The following is a 27,748-nucleotide window of genomic DNA, read 5'->3' as shown; positions in this document are numbered from 1 at the left end:
TCACTCTGGGTTACAGATGGCCACAGGCTGCAGATTGGACACGCCTAGTGTAAAGCATCTATCAGAATGGCCTCCATGTTATTCCTAGAATCCTGTGTCCCTTTCATATGCTGTTTCCCCTATGACGGAGACCAGAGGCCCTAACAACAGCCATCATGGAAGGAAGCACTTTGTATCTTTCTGCTTTCTCCAGGGAACTCGAGTCAGGGATGAATGAATCACCCACACGTAAAAGACAATCTTCTGCCCAAGCCCTCTCCTGCTTCCTTCTGGGCACAGAGCTGGACTCCTTCCTTCCCAGTTAAGTGGGATCTAATGATACAGCTTTGCCAATGGATTGCGATTGATACCCATGCCCATCTCTTCCTGGGCATCGCAGGGCCTTCCCCATCCTGTCCACTAGATGCAGGGATGTAAAGATGGATAGGCATGGTAGAGACACAAGAGGAGCAGAGCCAGGGACCCTAAACTGAGGGACAGCATTCACTTTGGACTCTTGACTTTGGAGCCCGTGAGCATTTTGGAGTCTACTAGTTATTCCTAACCTAATGTGTCCTTTTTTGTTTTTTTGTTTTTTTTTTTTTTTTTTTGTTTTTTTTTTTTTCACTTATGATCAGAAGTTGAGACTGGCTGCCTATTAAGGATAATAAAAACTCAAGGGGGTTGTGGAAGGTTCTAGTTTCCTAGAGGTGTTCAGATCTCTGTAACCTCTCCCCTGTACAGTGTTTCCAGGGCAAACAGAGATGGCATTAAGGCACAGGAAGCTGGGTGTGCGTCACATTACCACATCTGTTTCCTTCGACGGCCGTTCCGTTCCTCTTGGGGCTGGAGGCTGGGAGCCTCAGTCCAGGTGCCGATGAACCTCCAGAGGACACGGGGTTAGTACGGGAACCACTGGTGGTGGTGGCGGCGGGGCCTCCCGCAAGGTGACCGTCTCCAGAGTTCAGCCTCTTGTACAGTGAGGAAGAGTGGGCCACGGAGCCCCTGTGGCTGAAGGCGGTGGAGGAGGCATCCATGGCGTAGCGGTTCATGCCCACTGCGTTTACCAGACACTCTTCAGCAGTGGCTACCTTGGCTAAAAAGGAAGGGATACAGAGAGCAGACGTGAGAGAAATCCACAAAGCTCACTGCGGCTCCGCCCTGACAAAGCCTGCTCCGACACGGCCCCTTTTACCAGTGTGGGAAGAGAGGACGTAAACTCACACAGCAGGTTCTCAGCAGCACTGGTGGCAGATTGGGATCTTGCCTCAAGAGGTAGGTTCTTCCGTGTATAGAAAGCCCAGTGGTGATCTTGGCCCCAAATCACTTGAAAATAAATTTAGTCAAACCCAACCAAACCAAAAACCAATAGCTCTGTTTGTGAGCTGTATAGGTGGCCAAATGGTATGTGTGTGTGTGTGTGTGTGTGTGTGTGTGTGTATGTGTGTGTGTATGTGTAAAGATCCAGATACAACATAGAGATAAAAATAAAGAGAATATTGTTCTTCTTCACTCCCCCCACCCAGTCAAAATCACCAATAATTTAGTCAAATATGAAATACCGTCAAAACAGATCCTGATATCCCAAAAAATTCACAATCAGTTAAAGAAAAAAGTGTGTTCTGGGATTGGCAATGAAGAATCATTTTTAGGACCCCTGGACCCTGTTAGCATTCTGTCTGGACTCCACCCCCCACAGTTACCTGGCAACAGCCCAGGTCTGGCCCACTCACTATAAAAGGGGCTTCTTCTGGTATAACCACTCTGGAAATCAGTCTGGCGGTTCCTCAGAAAACTGGGCAAGATATTACTAGAGGACCACGCTCCTGGGCATATACCCAGAGGATTCCCCAGCATGTAATAAGAACACATGCTCTACTATGTTCATAGCAGCCCTATTTATAATAGCCAGAAGCTGGAAAGAACCCAGATGTCCCTCAACCGAGGAATGGATATAGAAAATGTGGTATATTTACACAATGGAATACTGTTCAGCTATTAAAAACATTGAATTCATGAAATTCTTAGGCAAGTGGGTGGAACTGGAGAATGTCATCCTGAGTGAGGTGACCCAATCACAAAAGAACATACATGATATTCACTCACTGATAAACAGATATTAACCTAGAAGCTCGGAGTACCCAAGAATCAATCCACACATCAAATGATGCCCAATAAGAAGGAAGGAGAGACCCCCCCCCACCCCCCTACCCCCCCAACCCCCCCGGTCCTGGAAAGGCTCAGTGCAACAGTGCAGGGGAATACCAGGACAGGGAAGTGGGAAGGGGTGGGTTGGAGAACAGGGGGAGGGAAGAGGGCTTATGGGACTTTCGGGGAGGGGGGATCCAGGAAAGGGGAAATCATTTGAAATGTAAATAAAGAATATACCGAATAAAAAAGCAGGCTTCTTGCCCCTCCTCTCTCTCTCTTGCCCCCTTGCTCCCCCTCCCTCCCCATCCCCCCCACGTGGTCAAAGCGGCCTCTACTTCTCTACTCTCTCCCTCTCTCTGCCTTTCTCTGCCTCTACTACCCTCTTAACTCACCCCCCATCCCGTGCCCTAAATAAACTCTATTCTATGCTGTGCCGTCATGTGACTGGTCCCTCAGGGAACCAGAGATGCCTCAGCATGGGCCCGCCACACCCCCATAGAACACATTTCTATACCGCTTTATCTTTTTATAATCACAACAGACCCTGACACCTTCACTAGGTCTCCGTTCCTCCTGCAGGAAGGTGCTGAAAAACTGAGATTTCATATTATTAGGGAAAGTGGCAGGTCCCACTCCTGGGGACTTCACAGAGACCGCCTGGAAACAAAAGCCACCAAGATGTAAGACTGAAGCAGAAACTTAGAGGTAAATTTTGTAGGTGCATAAGTCTTCTATTTTAGGGACAGAGAGATGGTCCAGCAGTTAGAGCACGGGTTGCTCTTCCACGGGGTCTTGGTTCAATTCCCAGCACCCACGTTAGCTCACAGCAACCTGTAGCACCAGTTCCCAGGGATCTAGCGCCTTCTTCTGGCCTCTGCAGGCACCAGGCACGTATGTGGTGCATAGGCATCCATGCAGGCAAACAACACACACACATAAAATAAAATAAAAACCTTTATATTGTGAAGGATGAAAAATTTCATACTAATAACCATTCACCTTAAAAAACTAAGTAAATTAAATTTATAGCAAATATATGAAGATTTGAGCAGAGTTAATCCGGGGGGGGGGGGGAGGTAACAAAAGCTGGTTCTTGGGCAGTTAACAAAGTTGGCAAATCTTTAAATGTCTTGACAAAAAGTATAGGCAACTCGGATCACTGGATTCACAAATAAAAAGATTTCTCTCAACCTGACAGGAATAAGAAAAATTAAAGCATTAAAGCATGCTCTCTCTCTCTCTCTCTCTCTCTCTCTCTCTCTCTCTCTCTCTCTGTGTGTGTGTGTGTGTGTGTGTGTGTGTGTGTGTGTGTAAAGGTACTCTGTGCTTTAGATGCTGACGACAGGTCTGGGGGTCAGCAAGGAGATGGCACGTATACCAAGGGCTGCTGGGTAAACCCTGCTCCCCTATTTAAAGTTAATTGGTTAATAAAAGACCAGAGCCTGTGATTGGGCCATAGGGAGAGAAAGGCGGGACTTGAGGTTTGAGTGACAGTGGACCAGGAGCAAATGTCCAGGAGAAACAGCAAGTGACAAGGGACACGTGGCTGGGGCGTAAGTCAGAAGAGCTCAAAGCTTGCCCAGTCTAGGCTCACAGCTTGTAAATAAAATACCAGAACTGCGTGTCTTTCTATGGGCTAGCTATTCCTTTAATAGTATGCTACAAATGACTGTAAATAATTTGGTACTTTGAATGAAATGGGCAAATTACTGGAGCTGGCTCAATGATAAATCTGTGAAGTATAGACCTGCAACAAGATATTGAGTTAGCCATTTAAAAAATATCCACAGAGAAAGAGAAAGCATAAATGATTTGTAGGCAAATTCTACCAAAAATTTCAAGGAAAAAAAATACAGATTTTCACAAATTCTTCCATAAAAGATAATAAAAGAGGAGAGAATGCTTTCTGACTCATTCTGTGGAGCTAGTATCACTTTGATACCAAATCCAGACAGATACCATAGGAAAAAAGAGGATTAAAGGTTATAGTCTCCTGTTCCTACAGAAGCAGAAATCCTTCACCCAATACCAAAGAGACGGAACCTGATGAGATTCAGGAAGAGTTGCCCTGGCCAAGGAGAAACTGAGAGGCAATTTATTTGTTTTCCTTTGTTTATTTGTTTGTTTGTTTGTTTTTCGAGACAGGGTTTCTCTGTGTAGCCCTGGCTGTTCTGGAACACACTCTGTAGACCATGCTGGCCTCGAACTCAGAAATCTGCCTGCCTCTGCCTCCCAAGTGCTGGAATTAAAGGCGTGTGCCACCACCGCCTGGCTGAGAGGCAATTTAACATCCAAAAATAAGTTAGTGTACCATATTGATGGAATACAAAAACTCAAATGATTATCTCGATAGATACAGAAGAGCGTGTGACAAAACCTGATACCTTTCCATGACATAGACCAGTCAATAAGCAGGACAGAAGGGCACTTCCTCAACTAAGGATCCTAAAACGCCCGGTGACATCAGTTGACGGGGAAGACTGGATGCTGTCCCTGTGTCCAGTAGCTGCAGCCACATCAGCTCTGTGCTGAGGGGTTCAGCCATGGGGATTCGGTAAGAAAAAAAGCCAGGTCTGTCTTCCAGATTGGAAAAGGAAGTAAAATTACCCCTGTACATAGGAAGTCCTAAAGAACCCAGTTTTTAAATTACTGGAACCGATGAATTATCAGCAAGATTGCAAGGTGCAAAATTATTACATGGACATGTCAATTGTATTTCTAAATACTCACACCAAACAACCTAAAATTAAATCAAGAAAGCGACTCCAAACGGGGAAACACTAAAAACAAGGTCACCAGAAGAAATCTCAATTTATGTTCTTGAAAATATGCAGCACTGTTGAAAGAAGACGTAAGTGAATCGTTTTTTTGGTGTAATCGTTAAAGTGGCAACACACTAAAATTGCTCAACAAAAATCAGCACAATCCCTGTTAGAATCTTGGCTGGTTTCTCGAAAGCATTGTTCTAAAACTCACGGAATTGTAAAAGATCAGAGGAATAAAAATAACAATTAAAAAAACAACAACAAAAAAGTAGAGACTTTACAGGTCACGATATCAAACATAACGGCCAAGAAATAGTAATCATAAGAGCACGGCTCTGCTCTGCGGAGGTTGGACATTTGGGTGAATGAGGCATAACTCAGAGCCTGGGATAAACCCACTTTTCCACATGCGATGGTTTGTCCGCTAAGACCCTTTAATGAGGAAGGAAAGAAGTCTTTCAACAGATGGGGCGTAGAAAACCAACCACACAAGAAACAATGCAATTTGGTCATTCTTTACCTTATAGGAAAAATTAAAATGAATTTTAAAATTTCCTTAAGAAGAAATGTAAGAGGTGAGGACAAAAATATCGGAAACGTGTTCTTAAAATCCAGGTGGCACATGGCCTCTCTGATCCTGGGTCCCAGAAGATGGAGGTAGGTGGGTTACTAGCGGTTCTAGGCCAGCCAGCGCTACACCGTGAGAACCTGCTAAATACATAAATAAAAAAATAATAAGTAATTTTGATGGGGGGGCCACAAAAGCCACAACATCCAAATTCTGGACTTCATCAAAATTGAAGACTTGTACTCTTCAAAAAACCCAAGCCACGAGTCAGGAAAGAATACTCTTCTGTCAAGGAGCCTGAATCCAGACTGTTTCTAACAACTTAGCTGTGAAAAAATGGTTCCCCCAACAGATGCCAACTAGTGCTGCAGAAAAATCAGAGCTCACACGTACTGCTGATGGCTCAACCACTTCAGAAAACAGACGCATAAGGTAGAATCGCCACATGACTCAGACATTGTACTCCTGGGCGGTAAGAACATTTGTCTATACAAAACTTGTGCGTGAGTGTTAACGTACCCCTGTCTCCTTCTGCTTTGAAACAGTCCCCAATCCAACAGATTCTCATCAGCTACTAACAACAGATCCTTTCAGCAAAGACCCCATTTCTAAGTAAGGACCCGTTCACAGGACCTAGGGCTGGGACGTAAACACACAACGTTCAGGAGAACACGGTTTGGCTGAGTACCAGTAAATGAGTTTTGTTGGTGGTGTACTTAAGACAGAGTCTCACTCAGTAGCTCAGGCTAGCCTGAAATTCACAAGGTAGCCTAGGTTGGCACTGAGCTTACAGCAACTCTGATAAGTGCTGAGATTTTAGGTATAAGTGACCACACGTGACTGATAATTTTTAATAGTCATTTATTTTAATATGTATCCATAAAATATAATTAGCAAATTTAACAATTTTATCCTCGATGAAAGTCTTGCTAGAAAGGAGTGAGTGAGTTGAAAGGGACATTTTGAGTTAATGGGTCTATAGGTATTATTTAGACATTATAAAAATTGGCAAGGCGGTATGTTAGCATTGGGAACACGCTGAGCTAGAGTCAATCTTTATCTTCTATAGTAACTGAGCCTCTTATTGGAAAGCATTCCCAGGAGCCTGGAGAGATGGCTCAGTGGTTTAAGAATCTGTACTGCTCTTGTAGAAGACCTGATGAGTTCAGTTCCCAGCACCCAGCACCCGGTTTAGAAAGGAGGCTTGCACAACTGTCTGCAATGTTAGCGCCAGGGGAAATCTTATGCCCTCTTCTGGCTGCTGTTGGTACTGCATCCACATGGCAAAGCCACAAGCATATACATAAATAATAAGGAAATAAAGTAAAAAAACGTCACCAAGGAATCTTACAGTCTCCCCAAAGCTACTCCACTGTGCTACAAATCTATCGAGTGAAATTTCCTTCTTACATCTAAGTCTAATTGTTCTTGCTTTAATATAAAACATGACTGCTGGATGCATGGTCGATAAATCTTTATTCTATCAAAAACCATGAAGTCATTGAAGAGACAGGTAGGTGGGTTACAGGTGTGCAGAACTTCTAGGGATCTACAAACTTCACTGCACTGTGACATACAAAGGAAGGCCGTTTTACCGGCAGGGATTACTACTTTCAGTTCTGTGGCAGACCATCCTGTGAACAGCAGACGTGAAATCATCCAGAACCATCTCCTCAGAGAGTTCACCTTCCTTCCACACAGACCTGGAAAACCACAGGCCTGTCGGGAAACATGGCCAGTGTCTATTCTCCCCTGGATCCTCACGAAGGCCCTGCTCATCGGAATAAGCTGCCTGTCCCCAGGCAGAGAATCCAGCCCGGGACTGTGGAGAGGGTGAGCTGGGCAAAGGCAGGCCTCAGACACCTCGCAAGTCCATCGCGTCCATAGACCCCAGAGAAACCTCGTGTAAATCATTCTGTGTCTCCTCAGAGAAACAATACCCTGCGTTCTGTGTGCCCACAGGAGCCTCAGCTTAGCCGGCACGTGCGTACGAATGAGGAGGATGGGAGGCTTTGGGGTTCAGGTGTCTGGGGAACTTCGGGGACTGTGGTTTCCTCTGCTGCTGGCTATAAAACCCTGGGCATGGATGAAACCAAAGACATCTCCAGAACAGGAGGAGCCTCCGGCCTACGTTTCTACGTTTGAGGAAAAAAGTTCCTCCCTTTCTCTGCCTGCCTCTGGTCTGGGCTTAGAGTGGGAGTGAGGGGGGCCTTCCAGGACCCCTGTGGGCAAGCCCACAGTCCTGGAGAACTCCAAAGGGGGAAGCAGCAGAAGAAAGAGGGGCAAGGAGAGAGACAAGAGACAAAGGAAGAGAGTCCCTAAGCAAGGAGGACCTGTGTGCATCGCAGACAAGTGGCGTGAGCCTCAGCCCTGTGTGCAAAAGGCACGGCTCAGCTGCCAGCAGCCAAGAGAGCTCGGACGTCGGTTTCCCTCGGTGGATCAAAGCAGAACTTTACGAGTATTCTCCACTGAAGGCTTGAGATGCAGCAAGATAACCAGCAAAACCCTGCCCACACAGTGTCTCTTTACCCGGTGATGTCCAGAGACTTCAACTAACATGCCGGCTGCTCCACCATTTCCAGTCCCCAGTCTACCACGCTGCACATACATGCCAAATCACATGTGCAAGCTCTCTCTCTCTCTCTCTCTCTCTCTCTCTTTCTCTCTCCTACCCTCCTACCTTATTTCTCCCACATCAATCATAACTTCCCAGCTGAGGGAGCAGCAGTACGGAATGAGCCCTTGGAAGAGTCAGTCAGGAATGCTACCTTCCCCCAGGCTGAAGGCCACCGCCTTTGTCGCGGATGCTCTGGCCCTTGCAGGTCTGCCTACCTTGGCAGGGTTCCAAGGGCTCAGCAAGAACAGCCTGGCCTAGCTACGCTAAGAACTGGCAGCACTTCAGTCTCAAAGCCCAGAGCAGAAAAAGCTGGACTGAGCCCTGCCAGACACAGCTTCCAACAGCCGTGAAACTCTTACCAGGGAGGGCTAGCCTTGTAGCGGCTGGCTCCCGGAGAGAAAAGCCCGCAGTCTCAGAACACGGAACAGAGAAGCAGGGGGCAGGAAGGGAAGGGCTGGGGGCTCCCACTTCCCTCACCCTCACATCCCTGCCTCTCATCCTACCTGGGTGCAGAGTCCGTGCTGCTGACAGTCTAGCCCACACTCTTGGGGGCTGCAGCTCCCTACACCTGCTGGATGCTGAGGGACCCCCGTATCCTCCAGATAGCCACCCTTCCTCTGCAGCTTTTGAGGAGGCTCTGGTGGCAGCGTTTCCTTTCCCAGGCTCAGTCCCGCCCTTCTTCTTACAGATAAGCAATTCCCTCAGGGCCTCAGTGGCCCATCCTTGCCTTCATGGTTCAAAGGGCACCGGGCCACACCACCTCTGGGCGGAGCATTTCATTGGCTTCAATTACATTTACCATTAACTTACTCTCTGGCCAGTATAGATTGTTCTTCCCCCCCCCCCCCCCCGCCCCCAACCCCCGCTCGATCCCTCAGCCTGAGGACCAACCGTGACTCCTCTCTGGTTCATTTTAGTGCCTTTACATTTCCCTGTCCCTAAGGAGAGGCTCACAATCAGCCACCATTGTAATGGCCGACACCGGCATGCCTTTCTTTCTCCAGCATGTTTCTGGTTTGCCTGAGACTTTGTTCTAAGCTATGGGTTGATTTTCCTCCCTTGGAAACTTGGACCAAAGACAGTTTTGACTGAAGTCAGCTGTTTAGAATAATGAATTCCCTTTGGGAACTCCAGAGGACTGCAGGCTCTGTGACCACCTTCCCTAGGCTCTGGCAGTTCTGCCAAGCCTCTATCCCAAAGCATGTGGGAAACCCAAGCGAGCAGAGAGGGTAGCAGTGAGGGGCAGGCCCCAGGCCCCACTCTGCCTCTTCAACAGTTGCATGTGCTTTGTCGGTTTTATAAGTTTGGGGGGGCTGGAGAGTTGGATTCAGTCAGCAAAGTGCTTTGCTCAACAAGTGTGAGGACATGAGTCAGAATCCTAGAGCTCGTATGTTCACACAACTCTCTCCACATACAAAGGCACACACATCACTGTTAGTATTCTGTCTAAGCTCCACCCCACACTTACCTGGCAATAGCCAGGTATGCCCCGCCCCATAGACATGGCCCACTATAAGAGGGGCTACTTGCCCCTCCTCTCTCTCTCTCTCTCTCTCTCTCTCTCTCTCTCTGCCTTTCTCTACTTCCACTATACCACTAACTCCCAATCTCTACCCTGAATAAACTCTGTTCTATACCATGTCTGTGTGCGTGTGGTCCCTCAGGGGGAAGAGGTGCTTGGGCATGGGCCCGCCTGGGCACCCCCTTCCCCCACACCACCGTGCCACTCTCCCTTAACCCCCCATTCTCACTTCTTAAGCCCCCTTCATTGATGCATTGGCCTTTCACACACAAACACACACATATAAACACACATGCTCACACATACAAACACTATCACATGGGTGACAGATGGTAAGGTGACTGACCATTCCAGAGACCACAAATGACAATCAGCTTCAAACATTTGCCGGAAACAGAGAACACAATATCACCCTGTACACAGCAGGGCCTGTCACGTTAAAACCAATGGCCTCTTTTCTATCCTCATCCCCCAAGCGTCTATGAAGTGTTCTGAAATCAATCAGGGTTTGCTAGGTGTGGGAGGGGCCAAGGGTTGGTGAAAGAAGCCAGCCACGCCCACCTTCACCACTGCAGGCAAGTGACTTAGAAACTGGCAACACAGTAGGGAAACTGAGTCGGATATCACACCAACCCAAACACATTTGTTGTTAAATAAGAATGTTTTGTAACATGAAAGGAACTGGAAAAAGTCCTGAGATTTGTCCTAAATTTCATCCATAGGGAGAAGAAATGGCTCCAGAGGACAGACTTCCAGAACAGTAGGAAGCATGCATCGTATGCTCCTGGCCATGTCCTGTGAGCCTCTGTTTGGCCAATGCCACAAGTCAAGGGTTTGAGAATGAAACATGCATCTCTGCAGTGTCACGTCAAGATGGCGTAGGAAACTAACTCTATGTATTTCTGAGTACACTACTGTTTGGAGGTGACAGAAGGGATACTCTACCCACATCTCCAAGTTCTCTTTTAATGTAGGAAGTGCAGGTCCAGAGACTTGCGAGGACCTTTTGTAACTCACACAGAGACATGAAAAAATGCACGGAGCTGTGTGGCGTCTGCCGCAGTAATCAGAGTCAGCTATGCATTTTTTATAGGAAAATCCAAATGTCTTCCTTCCAAGGTCTAAGTGGGATCAAAACAAAACTGTAGACAAGACTCCTGATAGGATCCAAGATTCCCTACTCAAAGGTGCAAGGGAAGCCTTCCTCACTCTTCTCTTGGGATTGAGACACAGCCACCCACTGTTCATTTTAAAGACAGATAACATCACTGTGTAGCACAGGTTTGCTTCCAATTCACCATCCTCCTGCCTCCGCTGAATCCACTGAATGTGACAGTACGCACAGTCATTTTTACTCTGCTCTAAGTCTGCCTGTGAGCACAGACTTGCTGGTGGAGCATTTTTTTCATTACTTGTAATTTTATTCCTCAAAAAGTTTCCCAAGGCTCTGCCTTTCTAAGACAGGGTCTCACACAGTGCTTTGGACAGAGGAGGGTTTGAAAACTGTTTATAGAATCCTGATTAGTGATGGCTAGTGCTAATTGTCAATGTGACAGAATCTAGAATCTCCTGGGAGATGGGTCTCAGGGTGTGTTGGACAGTTTTATGTCAATTTGACGTAAGCTAGAGTCATCTGAGATGAAAGAACTTCAACTCAGAAAATGCCTCTGTAAGACCAGGCTGTAGGCAAGGCTGCAGGGCATTTTCTTAATTAGTAATTGAAGGAGAGAGCCCAGCCCACTGTGGGCGGGGCCATCCCTGGGCTGGTGGTCCTGTTCCCTAAGAGAGCAGGCTGAACAAGCCAGGGGAAGCAAGCCAGTAAGCAGCATCCCTCCACGGCCTCTGCATCAGCTTCTGCCTCCTGGTTCCAGCCCTGTCTGAGTTCCTGTCCCGACTTCTTTGAATGATGGACTACAATGTGGAAGTATAAACCAAATAAGCCCTTTCCTCCCCAAACTTGCCCTTTGATCATGGTGTTTCATCACAGGAATAGAAACACTAAAACATAGGGCACACCTGTCGGGGATGGTCTTTGCTGTGGTCTCGGAGTCACTCCACAAACAGGAACATCAGTCTCAGTCAGACATGGACATCCTAATAGCGATCAGATCGGGACCACGAAAAGGCACCAAGAGCCTAATTGTGGCACCAGGCTGCTCTCAGGGCAGGGTTTTTATAGGGAAAACCAGGTTCAAAGTTTAAAGGGCAAGGAGGGGAGCAGGTGGCTCACTAGACAAAGCATTATCAGGCAACCTTTAAGCTGATTGGTCCTGGGTAAGGTAAAAGGGGTGGCGGATGGGTGGTGAACAGGGGAATTTCAGAATATTGAGAATATTCAGAGCATAAGTATTATAATCATAACTTTTTGACTTATTAGTGGCAGTCTTCAGTGTCAGCCACTGAGATTGACAAACAAAACAAAACAAAAACAACACAACACAACACAAAACAAAACAAACAAAACAACAAAAACACACACAAAGAGCTCATAGGAAGGCGCGGGAGGTTCTGCCCGGTGGTCGGCTCTGACTCGAGCCACAGCAGTTCATACTGACCTTTAACTTGATGCATCCTATGTAAAGCTTTGTGGGATTCCTTAAGATTAACAGACCTCAGGACGAACAGAACACAACACAACACAATGTGCTCAGCGTGACCCTGCTCTGTGTTATTTTTCTGCATCGATGACTAGCAGACGTGTTACAGCAACAATAAGTAGCTGTCAGGCAGGGAACAGAATGGCTACAGCTATGCTGAGGGCTGGGGAGGGTCCGAGTCCAACAGTCTTACGTGCACTGATGTTAGAAGACCCATCTCAGCTATAGGCGGCGGGATTCTCTGGGAGGGAGTTCATGGTGTGTCTAATGTGAAGAGAGCACGTTCCCAACAGCATTTGCTGTTCTCTGCTTCCCGGCGTCTGGTGCATCCTGCCCAGCTCCTGCCCTCTTCCCTCCCCAGCCAGGACAGACTCCACCCTGGATGTGAGCCAGAATCAACCGGTTCTCCCTTCAGATGCTCTCAGAGTTGATCATAGCAACAGGGAAAGAAAATAAGACTGACACCACGGCTCTGACTCTGAGTGTTTCTCTTGTGCCTTTCCTGGATCAGCAATGCTACTTGCAAATAAAGAAAAGAAATCAAGATGTCTCTGCTCTTTCTTGAGATCCTTGCTGCACTATGCAGAACCACAAGTCTAGTTTGATCAGGGAGGAAGGAGCACCTGCAATGCATTGGTCTCTGCAGAGGTGGATGCTGCTGAGGCCTTGGCTCCCTGCCCTGCCCACCCACCAGCCTTCAACCTGGGCTGTCCTGTGGCTGTCGCACCCAAGGTTGGTCATCTTCCATCCTGTGACAGATAAACACAGCTCTCAAAGGAAGGCATATTTGATGTATGGCCCAATCAAATCTCTACAGTGTGAGATCTTGTGCAGACTGACACAGGAGACTCCAGGCAGGAAGACTGCCCCGCCCCTCAGCCTAGATTCTTTACGGTTGCTTAGTGCGGTGATTTCAGAGTCCTCCAACTCTGCAATGATGAACAAGTACCCAGAGTTTCCTTACAGTATGGGGGAGAAAAATTACATCCCACTCAAGGATGGAGAAGATGTGACATGGTCTCACAGTCTGAATTCTATGCACACATGCCACAAAGATAGACTGTCAGCTCACAGGAGCTGGAGAGACCACACTTCTCTACAGCATAGGAGGGAGATGCTTTGGATTACAAAGTTCCGAACAGTTGGAAGTCCTCCCAGCAGCCCAGAGAGGCAGGCCTGGGCCTCTCTAGGACTGCAGCACTGCCCAGCCGCTATCTCACCTGCCCACCTTGAGAGATGGTGACTGCAGCAGGATCAATCGCCTCTGCCTTACCTGACTCTGTCCTCCCATCCTCTCTCTCCGGGGCCTTCTCAGAGGCACTGGTGCTCCCCGGAAAAGGCAGGTGGCTGAAGAGGTTGTCACACAGGAGGCTGCGGCACAGTTTGGTCAGGAAGCGGAGGACATAGCCCACACTGTTCACCACAGGCAGACTCCTCAGGTGCTGCTTTCCATCAAAGGAAGCAGAGACTGGAAAACCAGAAATGGCAGCTGAGAGCGGGACACTGGAGGGAACAGGGACAGTCCATTCTCTTTATTGTAAGTGGGCTGTCCTGAATTACACTGGAAGTCTCCCTAACACCATGTTTCCGTCTAAGGTACCACCCAGGACAGCAAGCGGCCTCGGTTGTCACGTCCCCTTCTCTCCTTGGTCTGTGACAACCCGTCAGCCTTGCTTTTGGTGACCGTGGCAGCTCTGACTAGTTCTGTTCTGTTGATCCTCCATTTTCTCTCTCTCACGGCTGCAGTCACAGGACTGGGGATAGAGAAGAAAGACTACAGACCTCGCTGACCAGCAGACAGAGCCAGGCTGTACCCACAGGCTCTTCTGGGGTGTGAACCTTCCATGCTTGGTGGAGCCAATGGGTTCCACATCCTCCCAACCTGGTCTCCATATTCTGGTCCCTGCGCCCAGTCACTAAGTCTGCCCATACCCAAGGATGGAGGGAATGTTTGGCAATATTGGGTCTCTCTGTATCCATGTCTGAAGGAGGAGACAGGTACAGACACCTGAGTTCACCTTGAAGTCTCCAGTTCCACATCCCAGTTGTTACCAGAGGACCCCAAGGGACTAGTGGCATGGGAAGCCCCGGGGAGAAGAGTCTTTAAAGGGATCTAGAGTAGCATTTTTCAGAATTATGAGATTTTGATTTCTTTTTAAAGTGTGGAAATATAAGAATGTGCTTATGTTTAATCCCAGATGCAGGGATGTGGGGCCGCTTCACACTGTCTGCAGCGGTCGATCGTGATTTGCCTCGTGCTCTGGCAGAAGCGTGCTTTTGCCAGCGGCAGACAGTTTCTGTGATTATGAGATGTTTGGAATTCTGGGAACTTTTCAGAGGGTACATAAATCGGAGGGCCACGAGAGGCGGGGTTGGTGGGTGTTGGTCATAGGGAGGTTGGTTGCAGTTAGTATCCATGGTCAAAGATGAAACAAAAGGAAAGAAATTGCATTCAGGAATTTTCCTAGTTTCTCTCTCCTCTCTCTCTCTCCTCTCTAGGGTTAGGAGAAAAACCCACAAAGTAGCATAGACCAGCCACAGGGTCTTTAAAGGAGCCTCTCTACAGCAATGCTGGGTCCCAGCTCTAGGCAGAAGGCAGCATCACTTTCCTGAGGCACTGAGAAGAGTTCATCCTGTCTCTCATTCACAGACCTCTCAGAACTGCACGCCAGCTCCAGGGTGAGGGAGACAAAGACACCTCTGAGAGGACATCCTGCTCTAACCCAGGCTCCCCCCCCCCTCACAAAAACTGCAAGCAGGCAGCCTCCTGATTTGCATTATATCACACACACACACACACACACACACACACACACACACACCCGCAGGCTCACAGATGGCAGGGTTACCACAGCTAGTTTCTATTAAAACCAGACACCAGCAGAGCCTATTCTTGAGTGTAGTGCTTTTCAGTTTGGTAAGGTCTTTGGCACTCATTTTCTCTCAGGCCTCCTGACCAGCCTTGAGGACGGGAAGGAAGGCTGGAGGGAGACCTAGGCTGGGTTTTCCAGGTCATATGGCTTCCATGTGGCGCTCGCCTTTTATTTAAAACTCCATGTGGCTCTGATCCAGGGACCAGCCACAGGGCTGCCATCATCTTTCCCAGAACTCTGCAAGTCCTCTCTGTCCATAAAAGGCTTAGAGATACGGAAACTTGCTCCAAGGTAAGAGGGTCTCAGGACCTCAGGCCTATCCATTAAATCACGCACATGCTCTATGAATATTTGTGGGGCTGTGCACATAGTGAAATCCCATCTCTTTCGAGAGGTTGGAACTCCTGAGTTCACAAATTCTCCCTCTTCGGAGCTGTGACTGAGGCGGAGCACCCCAGGTGTGCTGGAGGGATGGTGGGGCTCTGTGGTGGTGCTCCCTTTGGCTCTTAAGAGTATCAGGATCCAGCCTTTAGGTTCCTCCCTGATCCTGCCAGTACCCACATGAACAAATTCTGGGTGCTGTGTTTTGGGGTGTTCAGGGAGCGGTCCCTGAAGATCAGCTTCTAAGTGCAAATTAGGCACCTGGCTGTTTCTCCTGAGCCCCTCCTCCTCTGGGCCACCACTGATGTCCTGTGGCCTTGCTGGACCTCCATTGCCAGCTGTAACATGAGAAGCTAACCGGCACTTTGTGGCCCCAGGGTGGAGACAAGAGGCATTCTCAAAGACATCAGGAAAAAACAGTCTGCTCTGGCTTCCTGGGAACCCCGTCAGCCAACCAGAATGCCAAAAGGCATCCATTCTGCTCTTCTCTCCACTGCCAAGGCCCGCCCGAGGCTGCAGAGAGGGAGGGGCAGGAGAGCCAGGCTCAGGACCAGTTCTTCTGCCTCAGGGTCAGGGACTGCAGAGTCTTTAAGACAGGTGGCAATGTGGAGAATGAACACGGAAACAAGGGACCTTCCTCAGCCCCAGATCTGTCTTGAACTCTGCTATGCAGCAAGGAAAGGAGACAGGGTTTGAGGGAAGGTAGAGGCGGAGCAGTGGAGGACTTCCAGGAGGACCTCCTGGAGTCCTCCCCCTCCCCTGCCTTGTTCTCATGTCCTCCTGTCCTATCTGCTGAAGCCCTTAGACATCCCCGGGTCGGACACGTGCACTTGGACCCAGCCAAGATTCCTCCCCCCAGCTCCATTTGCTTCTCTCCCCCCTCCTCTTTTATCTCTTTCCTTTTGTTTTTTTTTGTTTGTTTGTTTGTTTTTTGAAACAATGCAGCACAGACATTTTAGAACTCTGTGCAACACACACACTGGCCTCCAACTCAAGATGCTCCTAACTCTGCCTGTGTGGTTCCGGGACTCCAGGCACGCATCCCATGGCATCCCCATGCCCCCACCCCCACCGCAACCCTACAGCCCATTGCCAGGAGCTCTGCCTTTTTCCTGGTGCTACGGAAGGTCATGGCCACAATGTGGAACCAGAGAGAACACAAGCCTAACTCTCCAATGTATCTCTTTTATTGGGGGTGGGGGGGTTGAGACCTGGGGTATAGCCCTGGCTGTCCTGAGCCAGGGGTATAGCCCTGGCTGTCCTGGAACTCACTCTGTAGACAAGGCTGGCCTCAAATTCAAAAATCCGCCTGCCTCTGCCTCCCAGAGTGCTAGGATTACAGACATGCGCCCGGCTCTCTCCAATGTATTTTAAGTAATGCAAAGCCTGGTGATCTGGGCAGTGACAAGAGTTATCTAGTGTGGGGTAGAGAGGCAAGAGGCTCAAAAGAGTCAGGACTGTGCACACTGCGCCCCCCACTGCACAGGCAGATCCATTCCTCTGGAAGCTGGCAGGTCAGGGCTGAAACCCTGTTTAAAGAGGTGCGGCCCCTGCTCCCTCATAGGTTGAAAATTTCACTCCATGATAGTGAGGGCTGAGACCAAGGTCAGGAGAAGAGAGGACTATTATAAGTCAACCTTTGAGGAGAAACCTTAAAGGCTGTCCAGGAGCATAGAGCTATAGGGTAAGGTATTTCCAGAAGATGAGAACAGCAAGTGCAAAGGTCCTGGGGTGCGAGCACAGTTGAAAGATGCAGGAAGACTAGCATCAGGTTAGCCATCTAACCTGAGCTAAACACAGGATGAGAGAGAAGCAATGCGGAGTTTGAGAGGGACCTGAAAGCACTTCACACAGGCCTGCAGGCCCTGTCAAGATGTGGGCTTTCATGTGGACATGGGAGCAAAGAACAAGTATGATTTTACTCCAAAGTCTGCTGTGGCTGTGTTGTGCTGTGCTGTGCTGTGGCTATGTCTAAAGGCAGAGCAACAGTATTGGAAATCAGGAGAAGAAAAGGGTCAGGACCCAGGAGGTCAATCCTGCTGTCTCGATCTGGTAGCTGTCTCTCTGGTCGTCCTAAGGGATACGCTCTGCTCACACAGAAGACCTGGAGCCCAGCAGGTAAAAGACAAGCCCTGGACATACCCACTGCCCCCAATCAGGGATAGCTGCAGAGAGACCCCCCCTAGCGTCCCCCCCAGACCCCCAGGCCTCACCTGACACCAGTTCACCGCGGTATCCCTGCTTGACAAGGGAGAAAACCAGCCTTGGCTGGTGCGCACAGTCGATGCACGCTTGCACCGCCTGCTGCAGCACGGCGGCCGGCCCGCTCGGGGCCCAGGCGCTCCGGGAGCTGCTGCAGCTTCCTCCTCTCCAGGTATGGCCCTGCGTCGGCCTGTTTGTTAACGTAGAGGCACACTGCGGGCACAGAGGATACCAGAGGTGAGATATCTAGCATTGCGCCTCCATCACGTTTGCGGGCTCCATAGGCTGGGGGCACTGCAGGCTGGCACCTGGCCCTGACCTTGGGAAAGCTGCAAAGGGCGGACCTGACTAATCCTGACTAAGAAGGGAAGAAAGGCCAAACAGCTGCTGCACGGTCCAATTGCCTGAGCTTGCTCTGGCGCCGACCTCCTGGCAGTGGGCAGAGGAAAAGCTGGGTCTCCTCTAACGGTGTAAAACTGACCAGAAGATGGCTCCGATGGCCCGATGACCAGTGTATATAACGGTATTTTTTATCTGGGTAGGAACAGGACAAAGTATCTCTCCTCCTCCAAGAGAAGCTGGCTATATTATTATTGGTGGACTTGCACTAATAAAAAGCTTGTTGTGACACTGATACTGCTAGCAGCAGTATGAGGTTCCAGGGACTGATACTTATGTAAAGATTTTATTTATTTATTTATTTATTTATTTATTTATTTATTTATTTATTTATTTATAACGTGGATGTGAGTACACTGTAGCTGTCTTCAGACACACCAGAAGAGGGCATCGGATCCCATTACAGATGGTTGTGAGCTACCATGTGGTTGCTGGGAATTGATCTCAGGACCTCTGGAAGAGCAAGCAGTCAGTGCTCTTAACCTCTGAGCCATCTCTCCAGCCTGGGACAGCTATTTATAATTCCAGAAAATAATGGTCAAAAACCATCAGTAATTCCACACTTAAAAGACTTATTTTTACTGTGCGTGCATGTGTGTGCTTGCCTATATGTCTGTCTGTGTTCCATCTGCATGCAGTGTCCTGGGATCTGGTGTCGGATCTCTGGACCTGGAACTACAGACGGTCGTAAGCTACCATGTGGGTGCGGGGGAACTGAACCCAACTCCTCTGCAGAAACATCAAAGCTCTTAACCACCAAGCCACCTCTCAAGCCCAAACTCCTCACCCTTTTAACTACTTAATAAAATAATATATCTCATCATAAAATTCTGAACATAAATTGTGCTCATTTCCATTTTAACTATTAATGTATTGTGTATATTTTATAGGTAAGTATCATATTTATATAACATAAATCTATAGAAAAGCGCCAGAATGTTTCTAAACTGATTTTTCCATATTCAATAAATTTTCAGGAGACCTCAGGGTGGGGGGAGAGTGTAATGAATTTTACAATGAAAAGAGGAAATATAGACCTCACGCATCATTTCTTACATTGGTGTGTGTGTGTGTGTGTACGGACTCACACATATGTATGTGTTTGTAGCAGGCATGCTATTATGGTGCATACATGGGGACATCAGGGGACAGCTTGAGGGAATGTGTCCCCTCCTCCCGCCCTGTGGGTCCCAGGCATTGACCTTAGATCACCGAGATAGTCTGTCAGCAAGCACCTATGCCCACTCAGACATCTTGCCCAATGAATAATTAATTGTTATTATGTAAATAATAATTATATTTATATGAATGTAATAAATAATAAATAAATAATAATAAATAATATTAGTACAATGGTCCGTTGGCCGAGGGGCTCTGATATGAAATGCCAGCAGCTACAAGTTCAGCTTACTTCTGTTCCAAGAACACAGCGCATGTGCCCACTCAGAACTATTTCTCCTGTAATTTGACAATCATTGCCCAACAGGTCAGCCTGACTCTAGACTGTTCTGACATAACGCGTCCTGTCCTCTCCTGTCGGGTCAACTGCTTGAAGATTTAAAAGTAACAACAATGTTATCATGACCTACTTAGAAAAGCCCAATGTAGATTTTTCCTAGCTTGTCTCCTGAGAAAAACTATCTGCCAAATAAGGTGGAAATGGTATTTTCTCCCCTTCCAGTGGCACAGTAAGGCTCATGAGGATTGTTGATAGTGTAAAATAGATTTGAGGAATAGAAGTTTTCCTCGAGTAAAGTGAAACAGAATGTCAATGCCGGGCCCTGTTATCTTCCACACGTCAGCGGCCTCTCTTAAGCGTTTGTCCTTCCACCAGATGAGCGTTTCTCCTCAGTGGTCACTGTTTCCAAGGGGTGCTAAGGACGTTAGGGGGTGACCAGCAGGGCTTTGGGACGGTTAGACAGTGACAGCAGGAAGGCACCTCCCATGCGCTCAAGCAAGCCTGAGCTGGGCGGTATTACGTCTCGGCTCCTGAAGTAACTCAGACTGAAGTGCCTGGAGAATGGCTCAGGGCTGCACCATGGAACCTGGCGACAGCTCCCTCTCCACGTCACTCTCCAAGGCTGCCCGCGCTTCCCCTGCTCTCCGATGTACAGTACTCAGGTGCCGAGGTAGAGGCAGGATTGTTCACGCAGGCGGCCGCGGGCAGGAAAGGCTGCTAGGCTTTCTGGAGGGTAAATCTGAGCTGAGAGCGAGGCAGCAATGGGGTGAGGAAGAGAATGTGCTAAGATGCTGAGGACAGCACCTTGTGAGTGGGATCGTGGGGTGGGGATGGGGGTGGGGCGGGGGCGGGGCGGGGTGAGGACGGGGGGGTGGGGGGTGGGGGTGGGGGTGGGGTAGGGAGGTGGGGGTGGGGGTAGGGGTGAGGTGTGGCGGGGCCTGGAACCTGCAAGGGCTTCCTCAGCCATGCTAATGGGTTTAGTCTTTATACTACAGTGGGAGGGGGCTAAAAGGCTAAAGGGTGTAGTGGGTGGGAGCAAGGACTGAAGTGATGAGGGGCAGTGTGATGTGTATGTGTGTATGTGTGTGTGTGCACGCGCGCACCTACTGTTGCAAGATGAAGTTGTTGGTTGGCTGATACATCATCATGAGAGGAAGAAAGAGATTGGGATGTGTTACACTGACTGGGTCGGACCATATGATAGCCACTGGAATTACAAATGCAGAATGGACATATTCTTGTGCACACTCAAGTGAGCACACTCGGATCTAGCCACTGCTCTGACTTGTACACACCAAAGCAGCCATCTGAAGGCAACATTCACAACAGTCACAGAAGACAAAGGCGGTTTTTTGTTTGTTTTTTAACACAGGAGTGCTCTGTCTGCATGTACACCTTCAGGCCAGAAGAGGGCATCAGATCCCTTTAGAAATGGTCATGAGACACCACGAGGGTGCTGGGAATTGAAGTCAGGACCTCTGGATGAGCACGCAGTGCTCTTATCTGCTGAGCCACCTTACCAGCTCGAACACAAAGGTCTTAAAAGCCAAACTGCAAGACAAAGAAATGTGTTCTTTCAGCGAATGAGGGCTGGGCTATCTGCTACTATGTCAAATCTTTCTTTGACCTATCTCAGGGAAATTTTTCTTCTCTTTTCTTCTCTTGGTTTGCTTGTTTGTTTGTTTCTTTTCTTTTCAGAAACAGGGTTTCTTCTGTAGTCCTGGCTAGCCTGGAACTCATTCTGTAGACCAGGCTCGCCTTTGCCTCCTAGGATTAAAGGCACCTGCCATCACACCCAGTGACATAAATACCTCAGAGAGACTCTTAGATTCATAAAGTAACTATTAGATAAAAGGACACCTTGTTACTCTAGGACCATGGCTACCTAGAAGTCCATTCTGCAGACGTACCTGTGAGAGCCTCTGGGACAACCAAGCTGGGCACAGTGGCTGCATCCTGAGGGATGGAGCTGAGGTCGGGTTCCGGGGTGCTCCGCGGAGGTGACAGGGCCAAGGGAGTCATGAGCACTGGAGACTTGATCTGCAGGAGAGTCTGTTTAATCAGTGAGCGTCTAGAAATGCTCTCTCTGCCGCCCCGACCAACCCGCCTGCTCACTCTCCACGCTCACACCTTCCTACCTCTCAGCTTTGGGGAAAGAGCTTTGGATTCAAAATTTGTATTTGGTAAATAAATATAGTATCTCATAAATAAATAAAGTATCTAATAAAAAATCTTAGAAAATGAAGAAAAGTAGATTGATTTGGATGCACATACTGTGACATCTCTTCTACAGTGTACATACAATTCTTTCTATTAATCAGTGAGTACTTCTTTTGTCTCATTATAACAACATACTAAATATTCAAAGACAAGCAACCCCCCCCCCAAAACCTCCAGTAGACAGGGGGTGTCTGTGTTTGACTGTTCAGAATCTAAATTTTAATTATGTTTCTACTGCTACTTTATTGTTTTATTAGTGACCCATTAATGTGGAACTTAGCTGGGAATATTATAGGAAGGAAATAATTTGTACTATATTATAAATGAATTATTCTTTAATATAAACATAAAAGTGAATTAAACTGGCAAAAAAAATTGTATTTGGATTATCCTCAGAGGATAGCTCTGTACCCTTACAGCTCAGGAAATGACAGCTCTGGGCAGTGGGCGTAGAAACACAGGGAGGCATGAATAAGTAAGATACACGAGCTCCTGAGACTAGAACCCAGGCTGCAGGGCAGTGCCCCGTCCACACTCTAATGGGTAGAATCCCAGCTGTGGGCTCTTCCTGTATCCACCAGGAGATGGACCATGGTGCTTTTCCCATTCTCTGATGAGCTCACAGCGTGAGCCCTCTGTAGGGTGCTGACTAGCTGTTCAGAGGTGACCATCAGACAGAGACAGCGTAGATGGGGATCGGAAGGAGCAGCGGCCATCTTGAAGGTCTCTCTGAAACTTCACATGAGAACTGGTGAAGACAAGCCAGGGACATCGGGCCAAAAAGTCACTCTGTACCTGGCACGAGGTTGGGTCAGAGAGATGCTTAGTGGAGGATAAGTGGGGACAGATGCCGGATAGAACCTGAAGGTGGAATAAGTGTCTCCTTTTCACCAGTGATTGACTTAGGTAGGGGCCCTACCCCAGAAGAATTAAGTCACTTTATAAGAGCGGGTCCCCAGGCAGCAGGTTTTCAGTGTGTGGACACAGTTCAAGAGCCATTGCGCAAGCCCCAAGCTTTTCAACCTTTCCAAACAATCTCTTGTGGGTCTCAAAAAAACACCAATTTTGATTCTGGGTGTGGGGTAGCATCCTGTATTCTAATGAGTCCCAGGTAGGACATCTCTGCAGATCCATGAGCATACTTTGGTGGGGCAAGTATTATGTTCCATTGTTGACTTTTACACACACACACACACACACACACACACACACACACATATACACATACACACACACACACATACACACACACACACACCTTTCTTCTAGACTTTTAGAACAAACTCCTAACAGTGAGAGAGAAAGAGTGTCCCAGTGCCATGGATCAGTTGAGTTAGTCACTGTTCTATTCTGTGAGAAGACACCATGACCAAGGCAGCTCCTATAAAAGAGAGCATTTCCTGAGGGCTTGCTTGCAGTTTTAGAGGGTTAGTCCATTATCATCATGGCGGGAAGCAGGCTGGCATGGTACCGGAGCAGTAGCTGAGAGCTTTACAGCATGATCTGCAGGCAGCAGACAAAGAGAGAGAGACTGAACCTAGCCTAGGTTTTTGAAACCTTAAAGTCCATTCTTAGTGACACATCTCCTCCAATAAACCACGCCCACTCCAACAAGGCCACGCCTCCTACTCCTTCCCAAACAGTTCCACTCCCTGGTGACTAATCACTGGAACATATGGGCCTGTGGGGATCATTCTTATCCAAATCATTATAAGCCCTATGCTCTATCAGCCCATTTAGTCACTCTACAGATATGCATTATCCTGTTCCAAGCCAGACCTTCTCTAGATGTTTTGTGATACAACCAGGGACAAATCAAAAATTACCCTCACAAAGGTAGTGCTGTAATGAGCCAGGAGAGGCAATGAGCATAAGATATGTGCTACAGAATGTTAGGGAATGAGACAAGCCGGCCCTGGCAACGAGGAAGAACAGAGCCTGGAGAACATCTGAGGAGGTGCGCTTTGCAAAACTTTAAAACAGAACAGTGTGGGTCACTTTCATAAAGATCTGACTGAACAAGTAATTCAGTTGTCTAGGGGAAGGATATTCCTGGCAGTGAGGGCATCAAGTGCCAAGGGTCTGAGGCAGGAGAAAGGAGTCCAGAGAGAGGCTGGAGAGGTGAAGAAGTGAGATTGGACTTAATGTTGGACGACAACGTACAGGCCTCAGTTATCACCCTGAGCTCCTTTAAACAGGCAAGTAACACTCTTTCTGGTTCCCCGTGATGAAAAGGGGCTTACAGGCACGAGGTGGAGGGACGCTAACCTAGAGCAGATGAACTGGAGATGGAAGGGAGGGGCAGGGATGGGGGCGGGGCGGAGATGGGGCGGGGCAGGGATGGGGGCGGGGCGGGGAAGGGGGCGGAGCGGGGATGGGGGCGGAGCGGAGATGGGGCGTGGCGTGGCGGGGCAGGAGGGCACTGACTGAGGTTTCTGGATACATTTAGAAGGTAGGAATATATCTGGGTAGAAAGAAGTCCCAACTGACTCCGAGGGTCGGTTCAGGAAGGTAACACCTCGGGGTAACTGATGTGCTCCACACACACACACCCAGATGCACTGAAAATTTTAACTTTTCCTATTGGAACAAACTTAGGAATTGATGGGGTCGGGGGAGGTATGCGAATCAGAAAGCAAAGCCAACTATTTATTGGCATTTTGACTTGGAGGAGACAGAACTATCCACAGCAATGGAGAAGTGAAAAGATTGACCCTACCATGAGGTGCCACCTCACAAGCTTGGGGCAGACACCGTTCAAAGAAAAAAAACAAAAGATAGAACGTTGGCAAACTTGTGGGGAACCTGGAAAGCTTGAAGACCAGGAAGATAAGATGGCGTAGACACTGTGGAAACCAGAAAGATAATTTCCTTGAAAACTCCAAAGAAGAACCACCATACAGCCCAGCTACAGCTCACCTACTCGAAGGAAGGAACTGAAAGCGCTCTGAAAGGAACTTCTGGGCTCCCGGCTTTACCGGGGTCACCGGATCACCTGTTACAGCAGTCAGAAGTCAAATGTGTAGAGAGAGAGGAGCTGGGATCGCAGTGGATGCGGCTGCAGGGACGGACGCGCTGTCTAGAGGCCAGAGCTTCGCTTTCGACAGCTCCAGAGCTCAGTTACTAACTTATCTTAGAGACACTTGCAACTCACTTTCATATACGAAGGTTTTCACCACCACAGAAAACCTGTCACCCTGTCTGTCCTGGGTCTTACTCAGTACACCAGGCTGGTCTCCAACTCAGAGATCTGCCTCTGCCTCCCAAATGCTAGCATTAAAAGCTTTTAACAACACCACCCAACAATTTAAAGCATTCTTAAAGAATGCTTTTCTGAAAAGACTTCCTTTGTTCTTTTTGTTGTTGTTGTTGTTGTTGTTTTGGGATGGGAGAAATAAGTTTTAACGCTGATGTCGCTGATGTCGAGGCTCCGGGAGGGAAGCATCAGCTGGGTGGGAGCCGGTGTCCTCTAAGGCCTCTGCGCAGGCGCAGGCGCGGGAATGGCACCGCTGTGCTCTGCGCTCGCTTTGACAGCAGCCACCAGCCGTAGCCCAAGGGCTCTGCTCAGGCGTGGGGGAGTGGGAGCTTGCACACGGACTTCCAATTCCTCTCTGAACCACGGAGGATAGAGGGGATGACGTGAGCCGGAGTGGGAGGACGAGACGGAGCATGGCCAGCGTGTGGCCCCGAGGTGACAGAGGAAGGTGTGGATACAAATTTGAAAGGGATCAGGGATAGGCCAACAGCAAGCACGGAGAGTGCACAGTGGTGCCGCGTGTGGGCCAAGCCGGGGCCTCATACCCTGCAGGAGCACAAAGTGTCAACAGGAGAGGTGGTGTCACCTTTGAGAAGAGAAGGTGTAGCCTTTGAGAAGACAATTAAAGGACCGAATGTAGCCGCACACGACTGAACAACCGAAAAGTAATTTCAAAGACTCCTCGGTGGTGGAGAGGCGCGCCCTGGAACCCGCCGTGTCTCTGGCTTCCTCGATTGTCTTCTGATGAGGCTTCAGCCCTATTTATCCCTCAGAGTCCCCCAGTGACCTTTCTAAGACAGCCTTCCTGCTCTCCATGGCTTGTGACAGGAGGCAGAGGGGGAGAGGGACCAAAGGGCTGACCCAGTCAGTTCTTCTTCCCTAATTCTCCATCCACCAACCCCCAACCTACATCTAATTCTACCCATCGGGAAAACAGTATGGCCACATTGTGATCGATTTGCCTTGTGGTCTTCAAGAAAATCAACGTGAAGGTCCCGGTGTTCCTTCCCTAGAATTACTGATGATGGTGATGATGGTGATAGTGGTGATAATGGTGATGGTGTTGTGGTAATGGTTATGATGATGGTGATGGTGGTGGTAGTGGTGGTGGTGGTGATGGTGATAATAATGATTATTACTAAAATCTCAGACTCATGAACCCCAACGTGTCATTGCTTACTCTCTATTATATATTTATTAATGTTCAATTTGCCCACTGAACCCATTTCAAAAGAAGCCATACTGTTATAATCAGCTGCTATTTCCACCCACCATTTCTGGCTAAGTGAAGCAATCACAGAGATCACATGAGTCAGTTGGTTATGAGAAAAAACTTCCTATGCCAGGCCGTGGTGGTGCATGCCTCTGGGGAGGCAGAGACAGGCAGATCTAGGAGTTCAAAGTCATCCTGGTGTGCAGAGTTAGGTCCAAGACAGCCAGGGAGGGCTACACAGAGAAACACTGCCTCAAAAAGCCAAAACCACAGTGGGGGAGGGGAGGGAAGGAGGGATGGAGGGAGATGGTGAGGGAGGGAGGAAAGAAGGAAGGAAGGAAGGAAGGAAGGAAGGAAGGAAGGAAGGAAGGAAGGAAGGAAGGAAGAAAAGCTTCCTTATTTACCCTGTGTGGTGGTTTGAGTGAGGATGGCCCCCATAAGCTCATAGATTTGAAGACTTGGTCACCAGGGACTGGCACTATTTGAAAGCATTAGGTGGTGTGGCCTTGTTGAATGAAGTGTGTCCCTGGGGATGGACTCTGAGGTTTTAAAAGGCCAATTCCAAGCCCAGAATCTCTCTCTTCCTGCAGCCTGTGGGTTCCAAGTCCTCCCAGCTCCTTCTCCAGCACCGTGACTGCCCGTGTGCTACCACACGTCCCACATGCTGATGGCGGACTCACCCTCTGAAGCTGGAAGCAGCTTTAAAATGCTCTCCTTTATAGGAGTTGCTGCGGTTGTGGGTCTCTCCACTGTCTAAGACAACAACATCTACAGTTGCTGGGACTTTTAAATGAAGAAGGAATCTTTCGCAAACTGGGCGGCACTGTGGTCTGGTATGTTCCCAAAGGCCTATATGCTACCATCCTGGTCCTCAATATGTTAAGAGATACAAGAACCTTCAAGAGGTTGTTAAGCCTTTGCGAACATCACCTTGAGGAAGAATTGGTTTTGGCTCACAAGTAAGTTCATCTCTGTGAGGGCAGGTTGTTTTAAAAGGTAGTGTGGCTGGCCAGTTATGGAAGCACGTGTTTTTATTCCAGCACCAGGTAGGGCCACACAGAGAGACCCTGTTTCAAAACAACAACAAACAAAAACAAAGAAAGTATGGCTGCCTCCACCCCAGCCTCCATTTCTCCAGGTGACTCACGGCTCCTTATCACATCTGCACAGACTGCTGGGATCTCTTCTCTAGGAGGCCTCATGGGAAGCCAGAGCCGCCATGTTCTTGTGCCTCCAGGTCTGTAAGTAGGTGACCCTCTCTCTGTCTCTCTCTGTCTCTCTGTCTCTGTCTGTCCCTCTGTCTCTCTGTTTCTCTGTCTCTGTCTGTCTGTCTGTCTGTCTGTCTCTCTCTCTCTCTCTCTCTGTGTCTGTGTGTGTGTGTGTGTGTGTGTGTGTGTGTGTGTGTGTGTGTGTGTGTGTGAATGCTTATATACACATTAGGAATGGAAATCCGGGTATCATGCCCACTAGACAAACATTCTACCACTAAGCTATATCCCCAGACCAAAAGCTCATTCCTTTATGAATCATGCAGCTGCCTCTTTTT

The 27,748-nt window shown here is 48.5% G+C and overlaps 1 protein-coding gene across 1 annotated transcript in view; it reads right to left on the bottom strand.

Annotated features, from left to right (window-relative positions):
• Positions 1-27,748, bottom strand: part of Scml4 (Scm polycomb group protein like 4) — a 49,982-nt gene that overhangs the window by 15,700 nt on the left and 6,534 nt on the right. The window contains 5 exon segments of the mRNA XM_052162924.1: positions 785-1,075; positions 13,473-13,667; positions 17,667-17,775; positions 17,777-17,868; positions 21,424-21,553. Coding sequence (XP_052018884.1) covers positions 785-1,075; positions 13,473-13,667; positions 17,667-17,775; positions 17,777-17,868; positions 21,424-21,535 — 799 coding nt within the window. The 5' untranslated portion in view covers positions 21,536-21,553.

The sequence above is a fragment of the Apodemus sylvaticus genome, chromosome 19 (assembly GCF_947179515.1).
Source record: "Apodemus sylvaticus chromosome 19, mApoSyl1.1, whole genome shotgun sequence".
Taxonomy (NCBI): domain Eukaryota; kingdom Metazoa; phylum Chordata; class Mammalia; order Rodentia; family Muridae; genus Apodemus; species Apodemus sylvaticus.
Note: the sequence above shows the minus strand (reverse complement) of the source record. Positions and strands in the feature narration are given on the sequence as shown.